At 36.2% G+C, this 22,664-nt stretch overlaps 1 protein-coding gene across 5 annotated transcripts in view; it reads left to right on the forward strand.

Annotated features, from left to right (window-relative positions):
- The window catches only part of VTI1A (vesicle transport through interaction with t-SNAREs 1A), a 336,022-nt gene that overhangs the window by 56,990 nt on the left and 256,368 nt on the right, over positions 1-22,664 (forward strand). For all 5 annotated transcript variants that reach the window (XM_019646664.1, XM_019646665.1, XM_019646666.1 and 2 more), the window contains exon 4: positions 19,397-19,474. In XM_019646664.1, the coding sequence (XP_019502209.1) occupies positions 19,397-19,474 (78 nt within the window). The remainder of the gene's footprint in view (positions 1-19,396; positions 19,475-22,664) is intronic.

A 22,664-nucleotide genomic window follows, 5' to 3' on the forward strand; every position in this document is an offset into this window, starting at 1 on the left:
CGGGCCAAAGGGCTGCTTTCTGTGGCATTCTGCCCAAGCCACTTACTCAGTGAGTCAAATAGGGATTCCTTCTTTTTTCCCTTGGAAAACTGTTCCATGGTCCAAAAGATCTCACTGTTTAGGAATTTTTCTTAATTTTATGCCTAAAATTTCCTCATTATTTAAACTATTGTGCAAGGTATTCATAGGCAACTGCTAAAGAAGTCCTAAAAATATAACCCAAAGTTCCTTTTTGCATTGTCAGAAAAGTTTTACCTAGCAGATGCTAGAGATTGTGGAGCTGGTAATGAAGAAGATGATTATAGTTTGATGATTACAAAGATGTGCAGAGAAAATTCTCCCTTCCACCTCTGTTGCCCTTCCACCCTTCCCCCAACCCCCAACCTAGGTAACTATTGTTATTAATTCTTTCCAGCATTTCTTTATTTATATACAAGGAAGTACAAATGTGCGTTCTTCTCCCTCCCCACTTTAAATAACCACAACAAGATGGTATACCATACAACAGACAACATAAACCTTACATGTCATTCTACACCTTGCTTTCTTCACTTTTCAATTGATCCTGGAGAACTTTCTATAACAATATGTCAAAAACTTACTCATTTTTTTAATACCTGAATAGTATTCAGTTTTATAGATGTATCAAATTTATTTAACCAATCCCATGTAGATACCTTTTGGTATTGCACGTGGTCCTGCAATGAATGACTTTGAACTTTATCATTTTTCATGTAAACTTTGTTCTTTGTTCAAACACTAAATTTCCCTTATCTTTATATTTTGTCATGCAAAAATTTTCATTTTTGTGTGGTTGAAATTATCCATCTTTTATGGTGCTGCATTTAGAGTCTTAGTAGACAGGCTATTTCTCCTTGGAACTATAAATAAAGTTTATTCCTGATGGTTTTATCTTTATAGGTTTTTTTTTTTTACCTTAAATGGGAACTTTCCTCCTATTATATCTTCTAACTGATTGTATGTATGAGCTGATGTGTGTATTTTAATTTTGCTGCCTTATTAAATTCATTTATTATTTGCAATTTCAGCTTATTCTCTTGAATTTTTGAGGTATACGGTTATATCATCTATAAGTAGTGATAATTTTCTCTTCCTTTCCACTTTTATACTTCTAACTTCTTTGACTGGTTAAATTATGATTGCTGGTATTTTCAGTAAAATGTTAAATAATCATGTTAGTCATTTTAAAAAAAATTTTTTTTAAGAAATAGCTTTATTGAAGTATATTTGACATATATGTGACATTTTTGTGTATATGTGAATGTATATATATGGTGTGCTTTTTCTTTGTTCATTTGATACTTATTATCTCCTTTTGAGTAAATCCTGTAATTTTTAATATTCTATCTCCTGTATTAAATTTTTAAATATACCTCTTCATGTTATTTTTTAGTGGCTCCTATAAAAGAGTACAATGTGTATCTTTAGGTTATTATAGTTTACTTTCAAACAATTTTATATTACTTCAGGGACAGTGTAAGTGTATGGTAGAATTCCATTTACCTATCTGCCACTCTCTGTATACCCTTGCTGTCTTATGTTTTACTAATACATATCCTATGAACGTCATGACTTAATTAGAAAAAATAGTTTATATGTACCCAGATATTTACTTATATTGGAGCCTTTTTTCTTTCATGCAAATCACAAGTGCCTTTGGTGTCATTTCTCTTCAGTCTAAACTCATTTTAGCATGTCTAGTTGGGCAGTTCTGCTGGAGATGAATTCTCTCACCCGTTTCTGCACTTCAAATGTATAATGTCATTGTCTTCTGGCCTCCATCGTTTCTGGTGAGAAGGTAGCTTTTGTTTATGTTATTTTTACCCTCCATATGTAATAAACGGTGTTTTATCCTCTGACTGCTTTTAAGAGTTGCTGTTTATCTTTGTGTTTCAGCAGACAGTTTAATTATGCTGTACCTAGGTGTGGTTTCTTTGTAGCAGGTGTGAGCTTGCTTGTGGTTTACTGAGCTTCCTGGACTTAGGGGATGCTCTTTTTCATCAGTTTTATAAAGTTTCGGCCATTATTTATTCAAATATTTCTTCTACCGCATTTCTCCCTTTTCCTTTTTGCCTCCAATTACGAATATGTTGGGCCATTTAATATTATCTTATAGTTCTTGGATGCCTTTTTATTTCTTTTTTTACTTTTTAAAATTTCTTTGTATTTTTGGGTTTGTTTGGTGCTTTCTGTTGATCTCATTTGGGTACTTTCTATGGAGCCGTTCCTTGTCTGTTTCCAGTCTGCTCCAAGTCCATTTAATGATATATTTTGAATTACATTTTGATACCATAATTTTTGTGCTGTCATTTCTATTTGGTTCATTTTTATAGTATTTCATTCTCTATTGAAATTCCCTATCTCTTCATGTGTATGGTTCATTATTTTCTATCATATTCTTTAGCATTTTTATGATACTTAAAGTCTCTGAGAGATAATTCCAATATATGGATCATCTTTGAATATGCTTCACTGACTGGGTCACATTTTTAAAAATTTTTCATGTGTCTTGTAATTTTTTATTGTATGCAGGATGTTTTATATAAAAAAGCACTAGAGAATGAAGTAAATTTTTATCAAAAAAAACAGAACAAGCAGAAATCTCACTCCCTTTTTTTCAGGCTTCTATGGTGGAGTGACTCAGCCAATCTGACCTTTAGTTGGGCTTGTGTAGACTTTTTTTTGCAGCTTCAGTTTAATGTTTTGAGGCTGAAGTTAGGGCTTTCCTTTCAACAGGGCTTGAGCTCTGAGCACTGGTGAGTTTCCAGAGATCTCGTCCTGCATTTCAGCCAAGCCACCATCTTTTTGATTTGTGGGAGATCTCTCGCTCTGCTCTTTACAGCCCACTGCTACCTTTCTGAGTCTCTGGGGAGTGCTCTTTGCTGTCCAGTCTTGCTCCTGGCTTTCTGTATCTCTCCGCCCTGAGCCTTAGAAGGGAAGTTGCCTTACACTGTTTGGCGCTCCAGAATTCCCCAGAGGATTGTCTCTCAGCTCCTGTTCTCTCCCGTTCCAATGTTCGGTGGCTGAACTGTTGGAATACCTCAGAGAGGCTTCTATTAGTTCTCTTTCCTCATCCCTGGCCTACAGTGGCCAAGATCCCAGACTGCTTAGCATGGACTTCTCTTAGTGCTTAGCATGGGCCTCTCTTAGCTCTGAAGCCTGCACCCCACCTTCAGAGGGCTAGCTGCCTTAGAATTGGGCAAGGTCTTGTGTAACCCAGGGGAGCCTCTGGCTCAGCAACCTACCATGCCCTGAGCACTCAGTAACGATCTAGAGAAGAGCATCCGTCGGTAGACTCTATACCTCACTCTGTGCCTCACTCAGGTTTCTTGGAATCCTAACCTGTTGTACCGGCCCTGATGCCACCCATAAGTTTGTTAGAAGTTTGGCTGGTGTCTTCTTGCCTATGTCTGCAGACTTCTTCTACTCCTCCAGGAATGAGAACAGCCATGGGCCTCTTCTCTGACATAAAAGGCTCGTGAGTTTCTGGAATGTACTTCATGTCTTTGTGTCACCAGCTCTCTGATACATTTTAAAAATTATGACTGTGTAGCTTCTCCAGTTTATTTTGTTTGTTAAGGTAAAAGCAATGGTCTCTTGTGACTTTCTACATTCTTGGGGGACACAGAAGTCCTGTGTTATTCTTTTTGTTTGTTTGTTTGTTTTTTTGGAGGGCAGTGTCACTGGCCCTCATATGTGGGATCCGAACCGGGGCCCTCTGGTATCCCAAGCCAGTTCTTAACCATCGCACCACTCGGCTGGCCCGTCCTGTGTTATTCTTTATGCAGCCCTGCCTCCTCTGCTTCTCTGAACAGATTGTGTCTAGGAAGGCTTCTGCCAGCAGCCTGCTTACACCTGTCCCCACATCTGTTGTTTCAAAGAAAGTATATAGATTTCGTGCTTGCAAACGAGGTTCCCTCGCCTTTAGGAAGTGTGTTTGGGCCGGTGCTTTTCGAGCTCAGCTATTGTTGAGTCCCGTTATCATCCTTCGTGCATTTTGTCACCTTCTCCCAAGTGGCTCTGCATGATCTCATCTGCTTGTGGACATCTCTCCACATATTTTGGGACAGATGAATAGTATCTGTTTTCTAATTTTACTAAGAATAGAGAATTCAGAGTATATCACCTGTCTACCCCACCCCAGAGGGGGAGGAGAGGGGAAAATGATGATGTATAGGGAGCCTGTTACTTAATCAGCTGTGTCCACATCACAAGTCCCACAAGCAGAGAGTGCATTTTTATTTCCCTTATGCAGATAGGCAGACTGAGACTCAGAAAGGTTAGACACCCTCTATGCAGTCACATAGATAAATAGCAAAGCCGGGATTTGCATCATAGTTTAATTCACACTGTTAAATAATGTGCTGCTGATGAAGCGCATTAGCTTTGAAGCTTCTGTGTTGTATTGCTGTCTAAATTCTTTCCAGGGTTTGGGATAACATACAGGTATTTTCCTTCTAGAGACAGAGCAAAGGATGAATGGGACTCTAAATTCTCAAAAAACACTGAGGCTCAAAGCAGAGAAAAATCAAGGTCAGATATAAGTAAAAAGAATCCAAAGAAAAAAGGCCAATAACGGGAGGCAAAATTGAATCCCAGGAGCCAGGAGGAATCGGGATGGAATGGCAACCTGGCCTTTATATCAGGAGCCTGGGCGATAGCTGGGAGCAGCACTGAAGGGGCCATGTTGGGTGCAGGTGGGGGAGGCTATCTTCAAATGAAGAGCCACGGGAGCAAACCCAGAGTTTTGTGTGTTAGAGGAAGAGCTTGCTGGCATTACCAATAATAATAATAGTTATCATCAGGGCAGTTATTTTTCTTTAGTTCTTTAGTACATGCTAAGCATTGTATTAGCTGTTTTATAAACTTTACCTCGGCTAGACCTGAGGCACATAAGGATTCAAAAACTTGCTTATTAATCATAACTAGAAAAGGACAAAGCTGACATTTGGATCCAGGCTCATCAGATGCCCAAGTTGGAGGCCTTTCTAGTTTATCATAGTTTTTCTTGCAAGGACAAGAAAATAAGAGTAATAGAAACTAGCCCCAAAACACAAATAAAAATTAATGTGTATATGTAATATTAAATGTATTCAGAGCAGAAATAAGAATGAACAGGAAAGGCATGACCTCCTCAACTTGACGTCCCATGAGTAAGACTGGGCACACTTTGGTTAGTGTGGGACTCTGTTAGAATCTACTAATGTCCATCTCTGAGTGCAACTGGGGCTACTATGCCTCAAGATAATTCAGGGAAAACTCAAGGGTGGGCCCCTCCGATGATTAAAGGGTTGGAAAATTAGACAGACGAAGGAAGACCTCGGGGTCATTTTCCCTGGATGGAAAGTTGTGGGGTTTTTAAGTGTCTTCGAGTCTGTGAGGAACTGTTACGCCAAGTATGGTGAGCACCTGTGGTTGGTCTCTACTGAAAGTGTAACTATAGTACCATCGATTTCAGTTTAGTTTAGGGAAATAGTTCCTGACAGTAACCAGTGACTGTTGGCAAACCTCATTTGTGAAAGTTAAGGTACCTCCTTTCTGAGGCCTTTATAAGATACATTCAGTGTGCAATGATGTAAGGAGTGAGGACCCTTAGAGGACCTCTCAAGGTCCCTTCTAGCCCCAAGGTTCTGTTATCGCATATTTATAGAGTGCCAAAAGTGGCTATGTTCTTTTCAGAGAATAGAATTCCTTTCAGTCCCTGTCCAGGGCTATCACAGTCAAAATTAGACAGATCAGCAACACCTTGGTTGCCAAATCAAGTCAAAGTTTAGCGGGCACTTGTCTAACTATCTGAGAATGTGTATTCTCTTCGAGAATATTAGAGAATGACCTAAGAGCATGGCTGGTAAAAGATCTTTAGTTGGTGCAAAACACTCCAACGAGATTTATGTTAGGTTCCTCTAGACAGTTTTGTAAATAACAATAATCATTATTATCTGTTAAGCAATCTAATTTAGAATCATTGTCTTCAAAACTTTTAATTGAGAATGAAGTGAAGGAGAAAAAGAACTGTACTATATTACTCAACTGTTTTAAATGGTAGATAATATTCTGTTACTTTGAATTGATAACTTTGAATTTTTCTAATCGTGGATGATTTAGATCCCATTCTAACAGCTGAACTACAAAACAAAATTCCCTTGCTAATTTAAAACTGCAAATAAAATCCTGTATTTTTACAGAAAAAAGTGGAAAACGCCATCATAGATGGTAAAAATGAAGAGTTTAAATTTTCTGAATTTGAAAGGAGTAATGTTCTCATATTTTTTAACAGTAACTATCTAATCAATGATTTATTTTGACATTTAGCTACTTTCAGATATTAACTAGTTATAGATTATATTAGTTTAGCAGAAACCTCTACTTCTTTCTCCCAATAATCTTTTCACACTTTTTAATCATTTTAAACTTTTTATTTGGAAATAATTTCAACCTTTCAGAAAGTTTGAAGGATAGTACGAAACACATACATATATTCTTTACCTAGATTTACCTATTAACATATTGTTCCATTTGCTTTATCATGTATGTATGCTTTCTCTATTGATCCTGCTCCACCTGTATATGTATATTTTTTCTGAAGCATTTGAAAGTACATTGCATGCATCATGCATCTGTTCATGTTTTTAAAGTCATGTAATTTTATAACTTTCTTCAAAGTAAAAATAACTTTTCTCAGATAGCTCTATTATTTACCAAAGCGTAGAGGCCACTTGGAGCGTTGCATTTCATCTTGCTTTCGTCCTGTGATCTGTTTTAGCTGCTATTCATGATCTCCTTTTCCTGCCTTGTATCTGGAGTGCATTATTTTTTTTCAGATTGCCCTTTAATAAAGTCTCAAGTCTTTCCATAAGCGCCTATTGCTAAAACATAAAATGTTATAGCTTTGCCATTTGACATATTACAGAATTTTGTAAAGTGCTCAATTCTTGTTACATAATTTTAATGGAAGAAAACTCATTTTTCAAAATGTAAGTATTTGCATTTGAATAATTGAACTGGTTGGATTTCTGTGTAGTAAAATTACATAGGTTCAATTGAAGTTTGTGACCTTTAAGTTTGTTTATTTTCTATTTCAGTTTGATATGGAGTCACAGGGCTGAATTTGTATGTTTGCATATTTCCCTCACAGCAGTTTCTCATACCAGAAGTCTGACTGGCTGTCGCTGAAGGAGTAGCTACCTAATGAAGATGCAGCTTATAGAAAAGGGAACGGGATTCAAGTCAAACAAAATAATAGGGGAGGAAACCAACTATTATAGATACTGATGGACAAATTGATATTATTTTTTAAGTCATGAAAACTCACTACCATATATTTTTATTGATGTAATTGATCAACATCTTTAATGTTTGATGAACACCAACTTTGAATAGATCAACTCTGAATATTTTTTCAAACAGTTGGAGATAGAGAAAAGATTAGGTGTAACTGTGGTGAGGTCAGTTCTCTAAAGTTTTCCATTGTTCTTTGTGAACGTGGAAGACACAGAGCTGGAATCAATTTAGGCACAGGGAGAATGATGGTCCAATTGACTGTTTTGTGGACAGAGGTACTACCTGTATTTTTGGAAGGACTGTAGATCAGAAAGCAAACTCAAAAATGCCCTACAATGTCGCTTTCTTTGCAAAGCCAACTGAATGTTGACCTGGAATTTTATGAGAGAGCCTCGCTCTCTTCTTATAACATGGAGTTCCTGTCTGTTAGTGGTTTCACTTTTATGTTTATTAGTATGAAGCATACTACGTGCTTGCTTTATGTTTGTCCACTGCCAGAAAAACTAGACAAAATGAGTTCCAAGAATATGTTTCTTTCTGTAACACCAACACGCAGGATGTGCGATCGATAGTAATTCTTATTCATTTGAAATACAGCAATTTGTTTCTGTCAGTAGAGGATAGGTTTGTTGTTTTAAATTGCCGGGTTTTGTTTTTGTTGGCGTGTTCCCCAATACAAATTGAATGGCTGACAAAAATCTATTTGTATGACAGTTCAATCTAGATAAGTGCCCTCTGTTGCCTAACAGTACAACTTGGGGTCTCAGAGATAAAAGCAAAGTGAATGCCAGGCTTGTAGCCGAGCGTCTCCATGCAGATAACAAAAGTGATCCATATTCCTCAGGTCTACAAATCAGACAAACAAAGAAGAAATATGCATGCACGTTGTCTCGTTTGAAATGGTGGTCTTTCAGCTTCTACATAATAATAAAAAAAATGGGAATGCCTAACTGAGGAGAACAATAAAATAGCTGATATGAGATATGACTGTATTAGAAATTAAAGAGAAATGTGATATTGACTTTCAAAGTTGGAGAGAAGTCTGTTGCTTATCATTTTCCCGTAGTCTGTTGGCTTTTGTCAAATAAATTTGCTTTCTAATTTAACATACCTATTCTGAAACAAATTATAGCTTTAGATAATGATTCTTTTATAGCTTTGATATTTTGCTAGAGGTAGGGTGGAAGGGGTCTCCTTTACTCCCTAAGGTGAACCGAGAATTTGTACCTATGGGCTTACCACTGCCTAAAAATATGTCAGTCTTTCCATACAAGTATCTCTTACATATCATTCATGTGTTAAAAAAGGTATGAAATATGTGGTAATGGCAGTTATGAGGAAAGAATTGGGACTAGTGTATAAGATAACAGACATCCTGGAAATATGGCTAAGGGCCCGAGTTATAGATATTCTGAAAAATAAGAGTTTAATCCATAGAGCTTGTTGATTGATTCGATATGGGGAGTGAAAGAAAAAGTGGGATAATTTCTAGGTTTTTATCTGGGGAAGCTGTGCATGGTAATGATATCAAATTAGAGAAACAAGGAGTAGCAATATATAGAGAAAAATGCCCCCCTCGGTGTTCAGTCTGAGATGCCTTTAGGTTATCTAAAGCACCCACTAGGAATGAGATGTGTGAGTAGAATGTGCAGAAAACATGTCTTTGCCATCCTCTAGAGCATCGGTTCTCAACCTTCCTAATGCTGCGACCCCTTAATACAGTTCCTCATGTTGTGGTGACCCCCAACCATAAAATTATTTTCATTGCTACTCTATAACTGTAATTTTGCTACTGTTAAGAATCGTAATGTAAATATCTTTTTGTTTTCTGATGGTCTTAGGCGACCCCTGTGAAAGGGTCATTCGACCCCCAAAGGGGTCTTGCCCCACAGGTTGAGAACTGCTGCTCTAGGTGGTATTAGAACAATGGATTTAGATGAAAGCATTCAGGTGAGTGATAAGAGGGCTAAGTAAGGATGGAGACCTGGGGCCGACTGAGAGAGAACTTAGGATAGAGACTGAGGAGAGGCCAGGAGAGGAGAAAGGGGGCTGTCACTGCTAAGGCGGAAGTGGTCAACAGTGCCAGCTGCTATCAAGAGGTCAATGGAGACAGGACTGAACAGTGGCCATAGGAGCCAGAGTCACTCCAGTCTCAACAAGGAAATAAATAAGTTGTATTGGATTATGAGCCAAAATATAAAATAAATATCCATGAGTCTGTACTCGGGTTCATAAATGCTTGACTAATGATTAAATAGTTCTCCCGTGCAGAATGCCGAATAATTTATGTAGGTAAGTTCTCACTCCTCGAATGGGGATCAAACGCTGTGAGGGCAGTAACGGAAAGGGAAGAAGAGTGACTACAGTGGAGAAGCCTTACCAGCCAGGTGATCAAGGTCAACATCCACCGTGATAAGTCATCTTGGTTGTATGTACCTTTGGAATGTGATGAAAATAGCACTTTACTTCTGTGGTCTTCCTCCCCAAAACATAGTCCACCGGTCTAGTCATGAGAAAACCTTCAGACAAATCCCAACTGAAGGAGATTGTACATAACACCTGACCAGTACTCTTCAAAATGATCCAGGTCACCAAAGACAAAAAAAAAGTCTCAGAAATTGTCATAGCCCAGAGGAACCTGAAGACACTCTACTAAATGTAATGTGGCATCTCGGATGGTATCCTGGAACAGAAAAAGAACATCAGGAACTAAGGAAATCTGAAAAAAAGCATGGACTTCAGTTAGTAATAATGTGCAGTAATGAGCAACTGATTTAGTACTTGTGACAAATGTACTGTACTAAATAATATAAGATGTTCATACTCAGAGAAACTAGGTGTGAGTTATATGGGACCTCTGTACCATCTTTGCAGATTTCCTATAACCATTCTAAAATAAAAAGCTTACTTTTATTTTAAAATGTGGCCAATAATTTTGACAACTAGGAAGTCATCGGTGATCCTGGGGTTCCTGTGGCGTGGTGGGAAAGCATCCAGGTTTCTTTGTAAGTTGATAAGTGGCCGGGACATGAATAAGTGGAGTAGTGCTTGTAGAACACTCTTTTAAGAAGCTTGGCTAGGAAGGGGAGGATAAAGAGGGGTTGGCGTTCAGTGGTTACCAGAGGATAAGCAGGGAGGGAGGGTAGTAGAAGAGGGTCAAATATATGGTGATGGAAGGAGAACTGACTGTGGGTGGTGAACACATAGATGATGTATTACAGAATTGTACACCTGAAACCTATGTAACTTTACTAACCATTGTCAACCCAATAAACTTTAATTTTAAAAGTTTTATTAAATATATTGGGAAGACAATGGTTAGTAAAACTATACAGGTTTCAGGTGTACAATTCTGTAATACATCATTTATACATCACATTGCATGCTCACCACCCAGAGTCAGTTCTCCTTCCATTGCTGTATATTTGATCCCCTTTACCCTCATCTACCACACCCCTCCCCCACTTACCCTCTGGTAACCACTAAACTATTGTCTGTGTCTATGAGTTTTGTTTCTTTGTTTGTTTTGTTCCTTTGTTGTTTTCAGTTTTATATCCCACATACCAATGAAATCATATGGTTCATGACTTTTCTGTCTGACTTATGATGGATCTTGAGATTAAGCTAAGGTTTTGCTAAGTGAAATAAATTTTTTTTTAAAAAGAGAGGTTGGGCATCAGCTGGGGAGAGTTGTATAGGGTAAAATAACTTTTTAAAATATATAAAGCTGGGGTATACTTAAAAATGTTTATATTCTTAAAGGAAAGAATCAGTAGAGTAGCATGTTGAAAATACAAAAGAAATGGCATTTAACTGATGAAGCAAAGCCCCTGAGTAGGCAGGATTTTATTCTAGTTTAACTGAAAATGGAGAATTTGGGGGGAAGGGGATATTGTTTATGAATCAGGTATGCATACATTCACTTTATTATATTTTATAGTTTTGGGTCACCCTAGAATAGAAGTAATCTTCAAAATGTTTTCATAGAGAATAGGGGCTAAAAGAATTTTGTTTTATTGCCTAAGTATCACAGTTTTATTGGCTATATTCATAAAGCAATAAAATGCATATTGTACACCTGAATTATGAGCACTGTAACTTCACTGTTACACAGCATATTCTATGATAAAGAATCTTGTCACAACATGGGTACCAGGAAGAAATACATTATAAAAATCGTTTGCCTATGAGATGGCTGGTTCCAATCTAGAATTTTAGAGTAACTGCTTAGGGAGTCGCCTGATCTCATGAGTAAGCAGGCCTTTCTTAACACATCTTAATAACCTGTGTGACTCCTCTCCTGCCCTATGGGTAGATTATTGTTGCTTGATGGTATAGCCTTTGAAGATTAATCTTGAAACATATGTAAGTTACACCCATAGGTGTGGTTGTGACTCACCGTCTGAGATCAGATGTTTTAGTCTATCAAATGAAACACTCTCCCTTAAGCATTTGTCACCCTCGAACTTTCAGATTTACTGTCCATATTCTAGATGTTGACAACAGTGTATAAGTAAAGGTATTTTTTTGTTTGTTTGTTTGTTTTGGAGGATGGTAACAAGAAACAGACTAATCAACTTTGTACCTTATAATAAGTTCGTAGAACCAGGGAAATGCTACAGCCAAGCTTGCCTTGGGGATGAGTGATAAGACAACCCCAGCCTGTGCTGGCATACGACAGTAAAGTGACGAGAGCACTGGTTTTGAGAAATGGACTGTTCTGTCTGTCTTTCTCAGCTGTGTGGCCTTGGGTAGATCACACACCTGTCTTCCAACTCCTCATCTCTAAAATGGCCTAGGCGATTCCTCATGTCACTGTCAACCCTAAGATTCCCTCACTTACGTGATACATAAATGTGTGTGATGCATACGATGTGTCAGTTACTCAAAATCCGCAACATTCATTCTTGAGTGTCTAGGTCACTTAAAATGATTATGGTGTTGACAGATTTTTCAGTGAATGATCAGGTTTCCTCCCTAATACTAGGCAGTTTACATTGGGAAACCTAGGTACCACTTAATTGTATAAATGTATATACTTTATTTCAGTAGTTCTTTTAAAAATACAAGTGAACCATTTGTTCCATAGCATTCATTCGAGTATCATTTTTCAGCAGGAGTGTATAGAGTATTTATATATCATTATCAAACAAAATAGTGATTATTTTGACATTTTGATTATTTCAAGTAGTCGATGAAGTTATTTTGTATTCAGAAAGACATGAAAGAATTAGATTTCCTCCATTGCCTACTTATACCGTTCCAGATGTCGACAACATCTGGGCATTCTATCATGAGCTGATTTTCTGAATGAAGTAACTTAATTATTGATTGACAGGCTAACCTGATTTAAGACCCAGCCACACTGTGTTCAATAGCATGCAAAGTCATAAATACAAGCATATGCAAGCAAGTGGTGCTGCGATACTAACCCAAGTCGCATTTTGAAACACTAATGCTGAATTTAAATTTCAGGCTTCAGTGTAGAAGTGCTGGAGAAGGAAATGAAGAAGTGCAGTTCCATGATTTCTAGGCTCTCTGCTTTATAAATCGTTAAATGATGGAGCAGCCGTGCAGTCAGAATTCCTAGTATAAATAAAAGTCCCTTCTAGCACGTGAATCACAAATACAGTTATTATTCCATATGGATTGCATATGGGTTTGTGTGAGCCTATATGGGTCTACATACCTACATAACCTCATCGTATGTATGTCTTCACATGGGACATTATAGCTAAATTTTAAAAAATAATGGAGAGAAAATGTAGTATAATTTATCTTATTATTTACAGCCAAAACATAACTATCCATTTCAAACATGTAAAATGTTTTTGAAAGTACAAGTAAAAATAATAAATGAGGGTGGTTATAATAGAAGAACTTCCTGGTATTACATACCCAAGAACAATGGGTTTTTTCAGTGTTCTCACGCTAACCTGCCTTTCCCACTGTTGGTAGCCTAGCAGCAGTGCTTGTTAGTATTTTCTCTCTGGTGGTTTGCAATGGTCCATTGGCCATGAATTTATGATAGATAGAAAGTTTGCTGTCCCCTTTATTAACACCACAGCATTGGTGACATATGGCATGTGCACTTTGCAGCGAATGAACTTGACCTTTAACTCTAAACAGTCCCTTGAGCAAGAGCACGTCATATTTAGTGGAATGATTACTTAAAAGAAACAGATTGGAACTTACTTTCTCTGATGATATTAAAGAAATTCAGTAAAGTTTTCGCCATTGAAAATCATCCCCAAATGTAGCACCAAAAATAGGGCATCAGGCAAAAGAATGTAATGGAATTACTAGGTTAAATAATAAAAACTTTTTAAAGTTACTTTTGGTGCATATTGGCAAACCATTTTCTAGGAAAGATGCACTAATTGGTACTCTCAGTCATGTATGTGAACTGATTTTATTGCATCCTTTTTAATATTACCAACTAATATTAGGTGAACATCCTTTGCGGGGTTATCACATCCAAAATATTATGATAGATTTTCACTTGTGTATAATATTTAAATCCTCACCACAGCCCTGGGAAATAAATATTATGGCCACTCTTTTAGAGATTAAGGAAACTGATATTCAGACAACTTAATTTGACCAAAATCACATACTGAAACGTTATCTCTGTTCTCCTCACTCAGTACCCTGTGCTTTTTCATCCTAACAACTTTCCAGGGATCAAACATTTACCTAACAGTTTATTTTGCCTTTACCTAAATCATGTAGTGTGGCATGTTTTCATCTTAAATCGCTCTTTTGCTAGAAATTAATATAGCACAGAGAACACTGTGATAAACAAAGTTTCATGAATTCCATTTATTTTTTCCTCCAAAATGTAAGTTTCCTGTCCTGACTGATGCACCTTTTTAAGGCCTGGGTCAGTGGTGGAGTGTGGATGAAAAGCTGAAATTGGCCATGGAGAAATAGAAGTGAGGTTAAAAATGGAATGCTTTGTGCCAAAGATGGATGCATTTTAGAAAATGCCATCTGGGCATTACAGAAGTATGATATTATTTAATTAGAACCAGATAAAATTAGGTAAGAAGTGAATGCCAGCAATTATATAACTAGCTTAAATATAATTTCACAGTATTCTGTAGCTATCCCAAAGTGTTAATTATAACAGGAGCAGTTAAATTCTTTGGAGCAGTTAAATTCTTTGGCTATGAAAGCATAACAGTTTTTAATAGATGTATCACCTGGTAACCTTGGGCATTATTAAATATATGGAGACTAAAAGACATGGTAGAAGCAATGGAAAAGTCTGGCCAGACAGGGTAATTTGTTTTAGACCTATGGAGAAATCTATTAACCATTTCTTCTATAGCCCAATTTGATTAAGAGTAGGACAAGCTGTTCTTTCATTACTTACCAAAACCGTACTGCACTTTGTATCAATTATTTGGCTGTCTGCAGCATGTAGATTAGAATAAAGGCCTTTCTTAGTGTTTGTGAATGTTGTGGATTGCTGATTAGTAATTAAAGTCCTGAATGAAGAAAATTAGGCCCAAACTGAATGGGAATGAGAAAGTCTTAATTCTGTGATACAGATGTTAGAAACAGATTGTCTTGAGCAGCCCATTCAACATAGTGACAGTCTCCATAACCATGGAGTGTTTGCCTCCCATGTAAAACTCAAGCCGAATGCCTTAGAGATGGTTTCCGCTCCCATGCCTTGTGATGTAGCTGTGTGGGTATTAATTTAGTGAAATATCCTGTCTGCCAGGTGTGGGAACTAGCTGATTTTATTGTAATACCAGATCATTACTTAATTCATATGCAACAGAGTGCAGCACATGGAAAGCATTATAAATCTATTTACAATGTGACTGGTCTGATGATAACATTGTATTAAATTCCCAGGTGAGGCAATTTAAGCAATTGCTTTGCCATGTGCACGCCTTGGAAATTAAATTCTCATATACGCTCTAGTAATAAACCAACTTCATTGTTATGCTTACGTTCGTGGTGGGTTGTAGAATCCTCATTCTGATTATGTAGACCCTGTCTCACATGTAGAATGATACAAGAGTCGGTATCACAGATCACAATTCTTAATTAGTTTAAGCTAAGTTAATTCATTTTGTGTCTAGTTTAGAAACTAAACCAGTGCCTGTCAAGGAGCATACTCAGTTCAGTTGGGAAATGTTAAAGCTTGGGTCAGGTAGATAAGATTGTTTCAAGCCAAATTTCCAGAGAGAACCGAGCAAGCGTATCTGTTTGAACTTGGCTTTAAGAAAATCTGCCAGTCAGCATGCAAAAGTCCTCTTCCTACACCAAATGAAAATTATTTGGAATCTGAAATTCTCACTTTCATAACCAAAGACTCACTTTTGTCATCAGTTTAAAATAAGCCATTGAAAGGGTGTGCATCCAACTTCTTCAGGATAACCATCAGTTGTTAGTTTGTCGTATTTTTTTTTTCTGTAGTTCATACATGGTCTGTAGATTTTTCTGTCTGACTATGTCAGGTCCACCTAATTGTATAAGTTAGAAGTTAATATGCTGTACACAAACACATAATAACTAAAAGTGAGGAATGCGCTTATATTTAACGTGTGTGTGTGTGTGTGTGTGTGTGTGTGTGTGTGTGTGTGTGTGTGGTGCAAATATTGTCAGCTGAAGCTTTTCCACCCTTATGGTACAGACCCCAAATTGCAATAGATTACAAACTGCATAGAGTTTCTGTCTTCTCCAGAAGCCACATATAAAAAGCACCAGTAGACAGTGGTAACTGACAACTAAAACTAAAAATGTTGACAATTTCTTGATTTGCCTGGTTAGCTTATGTATAGAAGTCATTAACTATTTATAAAATGCATTATGAATTGGGTTCCTTCAAACTGTAGCTGAGTGTGTGACATTTCCAGCTCAAATTCTCATGCTTGCATTTGGCTAAAGTACAGATTTTATACAGTTGATAATAAAGTAAAATTATTTTAGTTAGTTTATCAAGATACAGTAGATGTTTCCATTTAATTAACTTTGAATCCTGCAAATTAAAGTATGACAGTCTTTAGGAATGTAAGTGAGGTTTTTAAAAGTTCCATAATAAAAGGTAAAATAGTTTATTGATTTTTGGAGGGAAGTGATCCATAAAATAAGCAGTATGTCATTCAAAGGAATTTACCTTTTTTGGTATTCGATCAGTTTCATGTTGATCCTGCAGGCTAAATTATGGTTGATCACAATCAGCTTACTTAAAATTTTAGGAGAAAAAGCAGGATAAATTTTAGGATAAAAAATTAGGAGCAAATACAAATGTCAAGCATTGAAATACAATTCTTACAAAGGCTTGATTTAAAAAAATATTTTTTTGTAAAATGCACGAGTGCAAAGTTCAATTTTCAGTGTTGGTTGTATCGTTTTCATGAGGAACTATTTCTGAGATTTGAAATGAGTTGTCTTTTCATTCTTTAACAGGAGTCAGTCCTATCACAGGACATTTTTAAACTCAGCATATCATTTGCTTAATTATATCCAGAAAGCCATCCAAATGACCAGTTTTTACCATCCCAATGGTAAAGAATGACATTTATAGGGACCACCCTTCAACTGTAGATAAATCCTTAGTTCTCCTCTGTTGCTGAGCGTGTACCCTCTTAATTGCTGGTTTTCCAAAGCAGTGGATTCTAACCAAAACAAGATTAGATATTTAGGGATACATGTTTGTAATTTTCTTCTTCTTTTGAAGTATAGTAAATCAAAATAAGAATATAATGTAATTGAACAATCTATGCCAATTTGTTGGTATTTTGGTGAAAAAAGGGAAAAACAAAAACAATCTCCATATGATATTCTTGCATACTGTGGAATGTTTTAGTCCCCCATAGTGATGAAATGAATAATTAAAAAGGCAGCTCTGATACCACAGCCTGTTTAAAGGTTCTCATTTCCTTTAATGCTGTGAAATACTTTTGCTTAGCTAGTTTGAGACTACTGCAGTGAGGATCTCCACATGGGCAAAAGAAAGGTTTGGCTGACTTAAATATTGTAATAAGGCCATGAAACGTACTGTCCCTGTAATTTAGCATTTGTCAATACAGCTCTGTACGAAGCCAATAGAAATAGCTAATTAATGGCAACTGCAGTAAATACAGTAAGAGAAGCATGCTTAATTAATATGCTGTTTGTGATGTTAAGAAGCCTGGCATGTTCACAAGTGAATGAGTTGGGCCACTCCTGAATTATTGAGACATCTGATATAGATGTCATTACTGACCTCAGGCCAATGACTTAACTTTCCTACTTTGTCCTCTTTGCAACATTGTTGGTTTTATTTATCTACTTACAGACTTATTACATTAGCCAAGAGAGAAGATAATACCCTTGTAGCAGGGAAGGCAGACGTGGGGCAGAGATTCAGGACAGGAATGGGGTGCTACCATTTCCTTAATGCTGAAACATTTGCAATTTTTTGTATCTTTTTCCTGAGTGTATCCAGAGGGTAATAAAATGAGGACATTTTGTGTGTCAGAATGATCACTGAGCTGTGAGTCAGGACCCCCAGGTCCTAGTCTCAGTTTAACCAAAGCTACCAATAGGACTCCATGAAACTGGCTCTTTTTTTTTTTTCCCTAAAAAAAGGATTGTTTAGATTTATTTATTTTTATTTGTACTCCAGTCATCCCTTTTCAACTGGGTTCTGCCAGGGAGTTAAGCCCTAATGCCTTAAGGCTTCTGTTCTATGTAATGAATTAAATTCTCTTATGTTCCACTCTTGGGAGAATTGAGAAAATAGTCACTGAAATAATTTTCTCTGTGTTGTGGTTCTGATAAGGAACCCCAATTGACAAAGGCTGAAACTTTAAAAAGATTTCAAATCTATAGGTTTGTGTGTTGTTTGTTTTTTGTCAAAAGTCCTTTTAAATTCTAACATAATATGATTTTATGTTTAAAATATTATGGTCTCTATGTGACCAAGCAGTGTTACGGGTTCCCTAGTTTAAAAGTGTAATTAAAAGTCTGGTTGACTTCTGCTTGCGGATTATGGGTAGTCCTTTTAAACTATAATAATTTTTCAGATCACAGTTGAACAGGTGAGAAATTTTAAGTCCTCACCTATAGATCCCAGATGAAAAAAGATTACTGTTTTTCAACTGCCATTTTTAAATGGACCATTTATGCTTAGTTAGTTCAGAAGCAGAAAAGGCAGCAAAGTATGCTATAAATCTGCATTTGGGTCTGAAACAGTGATGCTGAAGCCAGATCTGAGGACTGCACTCTAGCTTCACAACTAATCTTCGGAGCCTTTTAGCTTTTCCAAATGTGTGTAATTTAGATAATTCATGAATTGCTTGCAGACGTGTCCCTCTGACTTTACAGGTAAAGGTAGATTTCCTGTAAAACAAAATTTCAGTTTGTGAAACAGTGACTCATAGCCTCCTTGCCTTTATTTACTGGGATTGAGAAATTTAATTTGTTTTAACAGACACACACATACACTCCCCCATACTTTTCCTTAGGCCACTATTTATAGAGGATTTAGAGACATTTAAATTATTGTTTTGAAATTGGATGGGCTTTTAAAGCTCATCTTTTTTTGGTTAGTAACATCACACTTATGAAAGGAATATAGATGTACTATTTTCCAGACACTCCAGTATACATATAGTTGCAGATATACTATAATCCTAGAATTAGAGATTTTAAAAGACCTGTATTATAAAACCCATTTCCTGCCACAATAGTAAAAGAAAAACAAACCCATGGACTCTTGTTTTAATTACAATCTGGTGAGTTTTGCAGATACACAGCTATGTAGCTATATTTCCTTCAGCTTAATGTTCTTATTGGAAGGACCATGTACGGAATAAATATACCAGTTCTGATCCATTTGTGAATATTAATGGAGTACTTACACAGTGCAGAATTTTCTTTCGTTATCGGCATTTGCAAAACTTCTCATTGACATTAAAGTTCTCAAGTTCAAGAACTTGACGCAAGTTTGGTGTGCAGATTTTAGCAAATAGGTTTCCATTAGGGGGCTCTCGAGGTTTGAGATGATCAGCCTTGATACCTATAATGCTTCGAAGCTTTTACTTTCTAACGTTGATCTCGCTCTCTCCCTTTTTGTTTTGTTTTATAGAAAAGGTCACGGATCGCCTACAGTGACGAAGTACGCAATGAGCTCCTCGGGGATGATGGGAATTCCTCAGAGAGCCAGGTAGAATGCTAATCAGGAAGGCCCGGTGGGTGGCTGGAGGGTGAAGGAGGTCACAGGCACACAGGGCTCTCAAGCTGCTCCTTAACAGTATTAGCAGCAACTCATGTGGAAGTGATACTGTTTAATGCAAAGCTGGAGTCTTAATCAACTTCAAAATGTTTCTTGGAGATCTTACATTTAACCCTTTACCTTGTGATCACTGTCTGCTATCTTTAAAAAAAATCTTTTCTTCTCTTTTCTTTATTATTTGGTACTTAAGGAATAACTTGAAACACACTGTTTGCAGACAAAGCCAAGGTCTTCACCTCCAACACATGTAAAAGGAATAAAAAAGTACACAATGCGGCTTTGATAATAATGCAGTATAATTAAATCAACACTTGCAGCAAAACAAATGAAAGTAAGCTTTCAAAATTCTACAGGGCAGCTCAGTCTCTTATTGTGTAGCTTCTTAAAAAATACATTCACCCAAATGCAAATTGTAAGTTCCGGTGTGGAACTTGGATACTCATATAGAGGTCCTGCCTCTGTGTAATAATAATAGTAATAATAATAATAATAATAATAACAATAATAACAATAGGAAAAGTCGTGTTGCAGTTTAAGATCTGCATAGGCAAAAATAAGATACAATTCCTTCTTACAAGGGCCTAAAACTTGGCTGTCAGCTCTCATTGGATCACACAGTAGTGCCAGGGGTCTAATTAATGGCCCACTCCTTTCTTTGAATTAATACCGTGGATTTCATCAATTCATACAGATAATATTTATGACTTAAAAAAATGTTTCAAGAACCTCAGTGCAGAGATGATTTTTAAAATGTTTCCAAGAACCCCAGTGACTGATTCTCTTTGACACTTTTAAAGAAAATAAATGATAGGGAACCTGAGAAGCAAGACCTGAATATGCTTACTAGTGTTACCTTGGCAAGTATTATAAAGGCCTCTACTCTGCCTACATAAAATGAACATAAATCATTCATTGAGTAAACCAAAATTTTTATAGGATAATAAAACGTAGTAATATATTTCTACACACTCGAGAAGTTGCATAATTGTATTAACCATTTCAAATAGATTGTATTATAGGTTTATATATGTTGAAACTGTATCACTATCTACTGTAACGTTAATATTGTAGCAGGGATGTTGCTTAAGTGATTAAGGCCCCCATCCAGGGACCCAAGAAACGGGACAGGAATCATTGCGCTGACGATGTTTGTTTTTGAAAACATCTCACCTCCTCCACTATATGGATGTTCTCAGCTTAAGTTCTGACATGTAAACACCTTAAGATTTGACTTGAGATTTTAGCCTCCCTGACTGAAATGTGAGAATAACCAAGAGAAAAGAGAAAAATATGGAGTACATCAAACAGAGAAGGGTGATGTGATAAAGGGGTTTTACTCATCATAGATTAAATAATGAAAGGCTAAGAGAAAAAAAAATATTTTCTTCCCATTTTAAGTGAGATTTAGGTTGCTCATACTTCTTGAATGAATCATAATTTTATTTCCTATCTGCACTGTACAAAAAGCATTACCGTTTTTACAAAAAAGTGAATGCTTGCTTCCCATGTCAATTCTTTAAAAAGCTACAGATCTTTCCCTCATTTGAAACCACTGCCTAATAGAGAGGGAATGGCGAGGAAGCGGTATTCCTGTCTAACTCAGATGCCTTGATTGTAATGGCTGTTGTAACACTGTGACAGGGATCCTTTTTTTTCCTCCCAAAGCATGTTCACTTCTCTTAATGGACATTTTATGTGCCTAAAACATTTATCTTACGTACATATAACTATGATTTTTTTTTTATGCCTAAAGAAAAATATTCCACAAAAATAGATTGAGTTCATGTTTTCTGAATTTTTCAAATTACATTCCTGTCACTTTAAAGTGATTACACAGAGATTTCCCCTGGACTTGTATAAATCAAACTTACAAATTCTGAAAGTGCTTGGAGAACCTGAAGTTTAGTTGTAAGGAGCTGTCACTTCAATAAATAGAGTATGATAAATTATAGTCATGAGACTATGTAACTGTTAGATTATTACTTATGTGAACTTTTCAGTCTAAAATTTGAATTAGGTTTGAAAGTTCAAAGAAACCATACTTAACTTTTTAGTTATTTAGTTACCAACTGTAGCAAATTTCCACATCATAATGAAGAAATTAAATTTTCTTTTGAGGCTCTTTATTATAATATAGGAATTAATATCCCTCAAACTAAAACATATATGTCCTTAAACAGGGATGTCTTGAGAATGACTCTTTATTCTGAATCAGTGTTCATTCAGACTATGCACTCAAAACAGAATCCCTTTCTTTAAAGGAAGAAAGGATTTTAAGTTGGCTATTCATATTAATTTTTATAGCTCGTGACCGAGAAGATTTTTTTTTTTCTGGACAGGATTACCTGTAATTTATATAAGAAAATATTTTCTGCCTATAAGTAAGTTAATTTTCAAGTTAATTGTTGATAAATTGATTTTTAAAACTTCTTGGCTTATCATAAACTTTAATATGCAGAGAAAACTTGGAGGTAAGCAAAATGAGACAAAATAGTAATATGTATTTCACTGAAATTGGGGTATACCTCAATTTTTTTAAATTTATATATCAGAAAAGAAAATAATAAAGAGTTCATAACAATGGTTACAAATAGGTAAAATAAACTAAATACTGACTCTTTAGTTAATTTTGATGCAATGTACACATCCTCCCTATAGTGGCTTCTGTGTGGAGGTTTAGACAGATGTGAATGTCATAGCCATTATTTCTCATTCTGACCATTTATAATGAATTTCTTAAGCATCTAAGACCTGGCTGTTTACATACATAATTATAATCTGGCAATTAACTAGGGAGTATATTAATTTACTCATATATGTAAACATTTCTGCCATGATTAGAAATGTCAGAAATCAAGATTTCAGAAATTAAGATTTTTTTCGACTGCGCCTTTAATGTGCCTCATACAGTACACAACTTTGTTTAATTCTAAATTAATTACTTTGTATAAATTCATTTCTGATTCATATCCATTTCATACAATCAAATATAGCTCACACCTGATATACAAAGAAGGGACAAAATTATCTACTTTGTACATTCAAGTGCTATTGTTGGCTCATCAACTTTCTAAGGACTATTGTCTTAGGCATTATCATTCCAGTCTTTTAAAATCGCTTA

The sequence above is a fragment of the Hipposideros armiger genome, unplaced genomic scaffold (genome assembly GCF_001890085.2).
Source record: "Hipposideros armiger isolate ML-2016 unplaced genomic scaffold, ASM189008v1 scaffold_105, whole genome shotgun sequence".
In the NCBI taxonomy this organism is placed as follows: domain Eukaryota; kingdom Metazoa; phylum Chordata; class Mammalia; order Chiroptera; family Hipposideridae; genus Hipposideros; species Hipposideros armiger.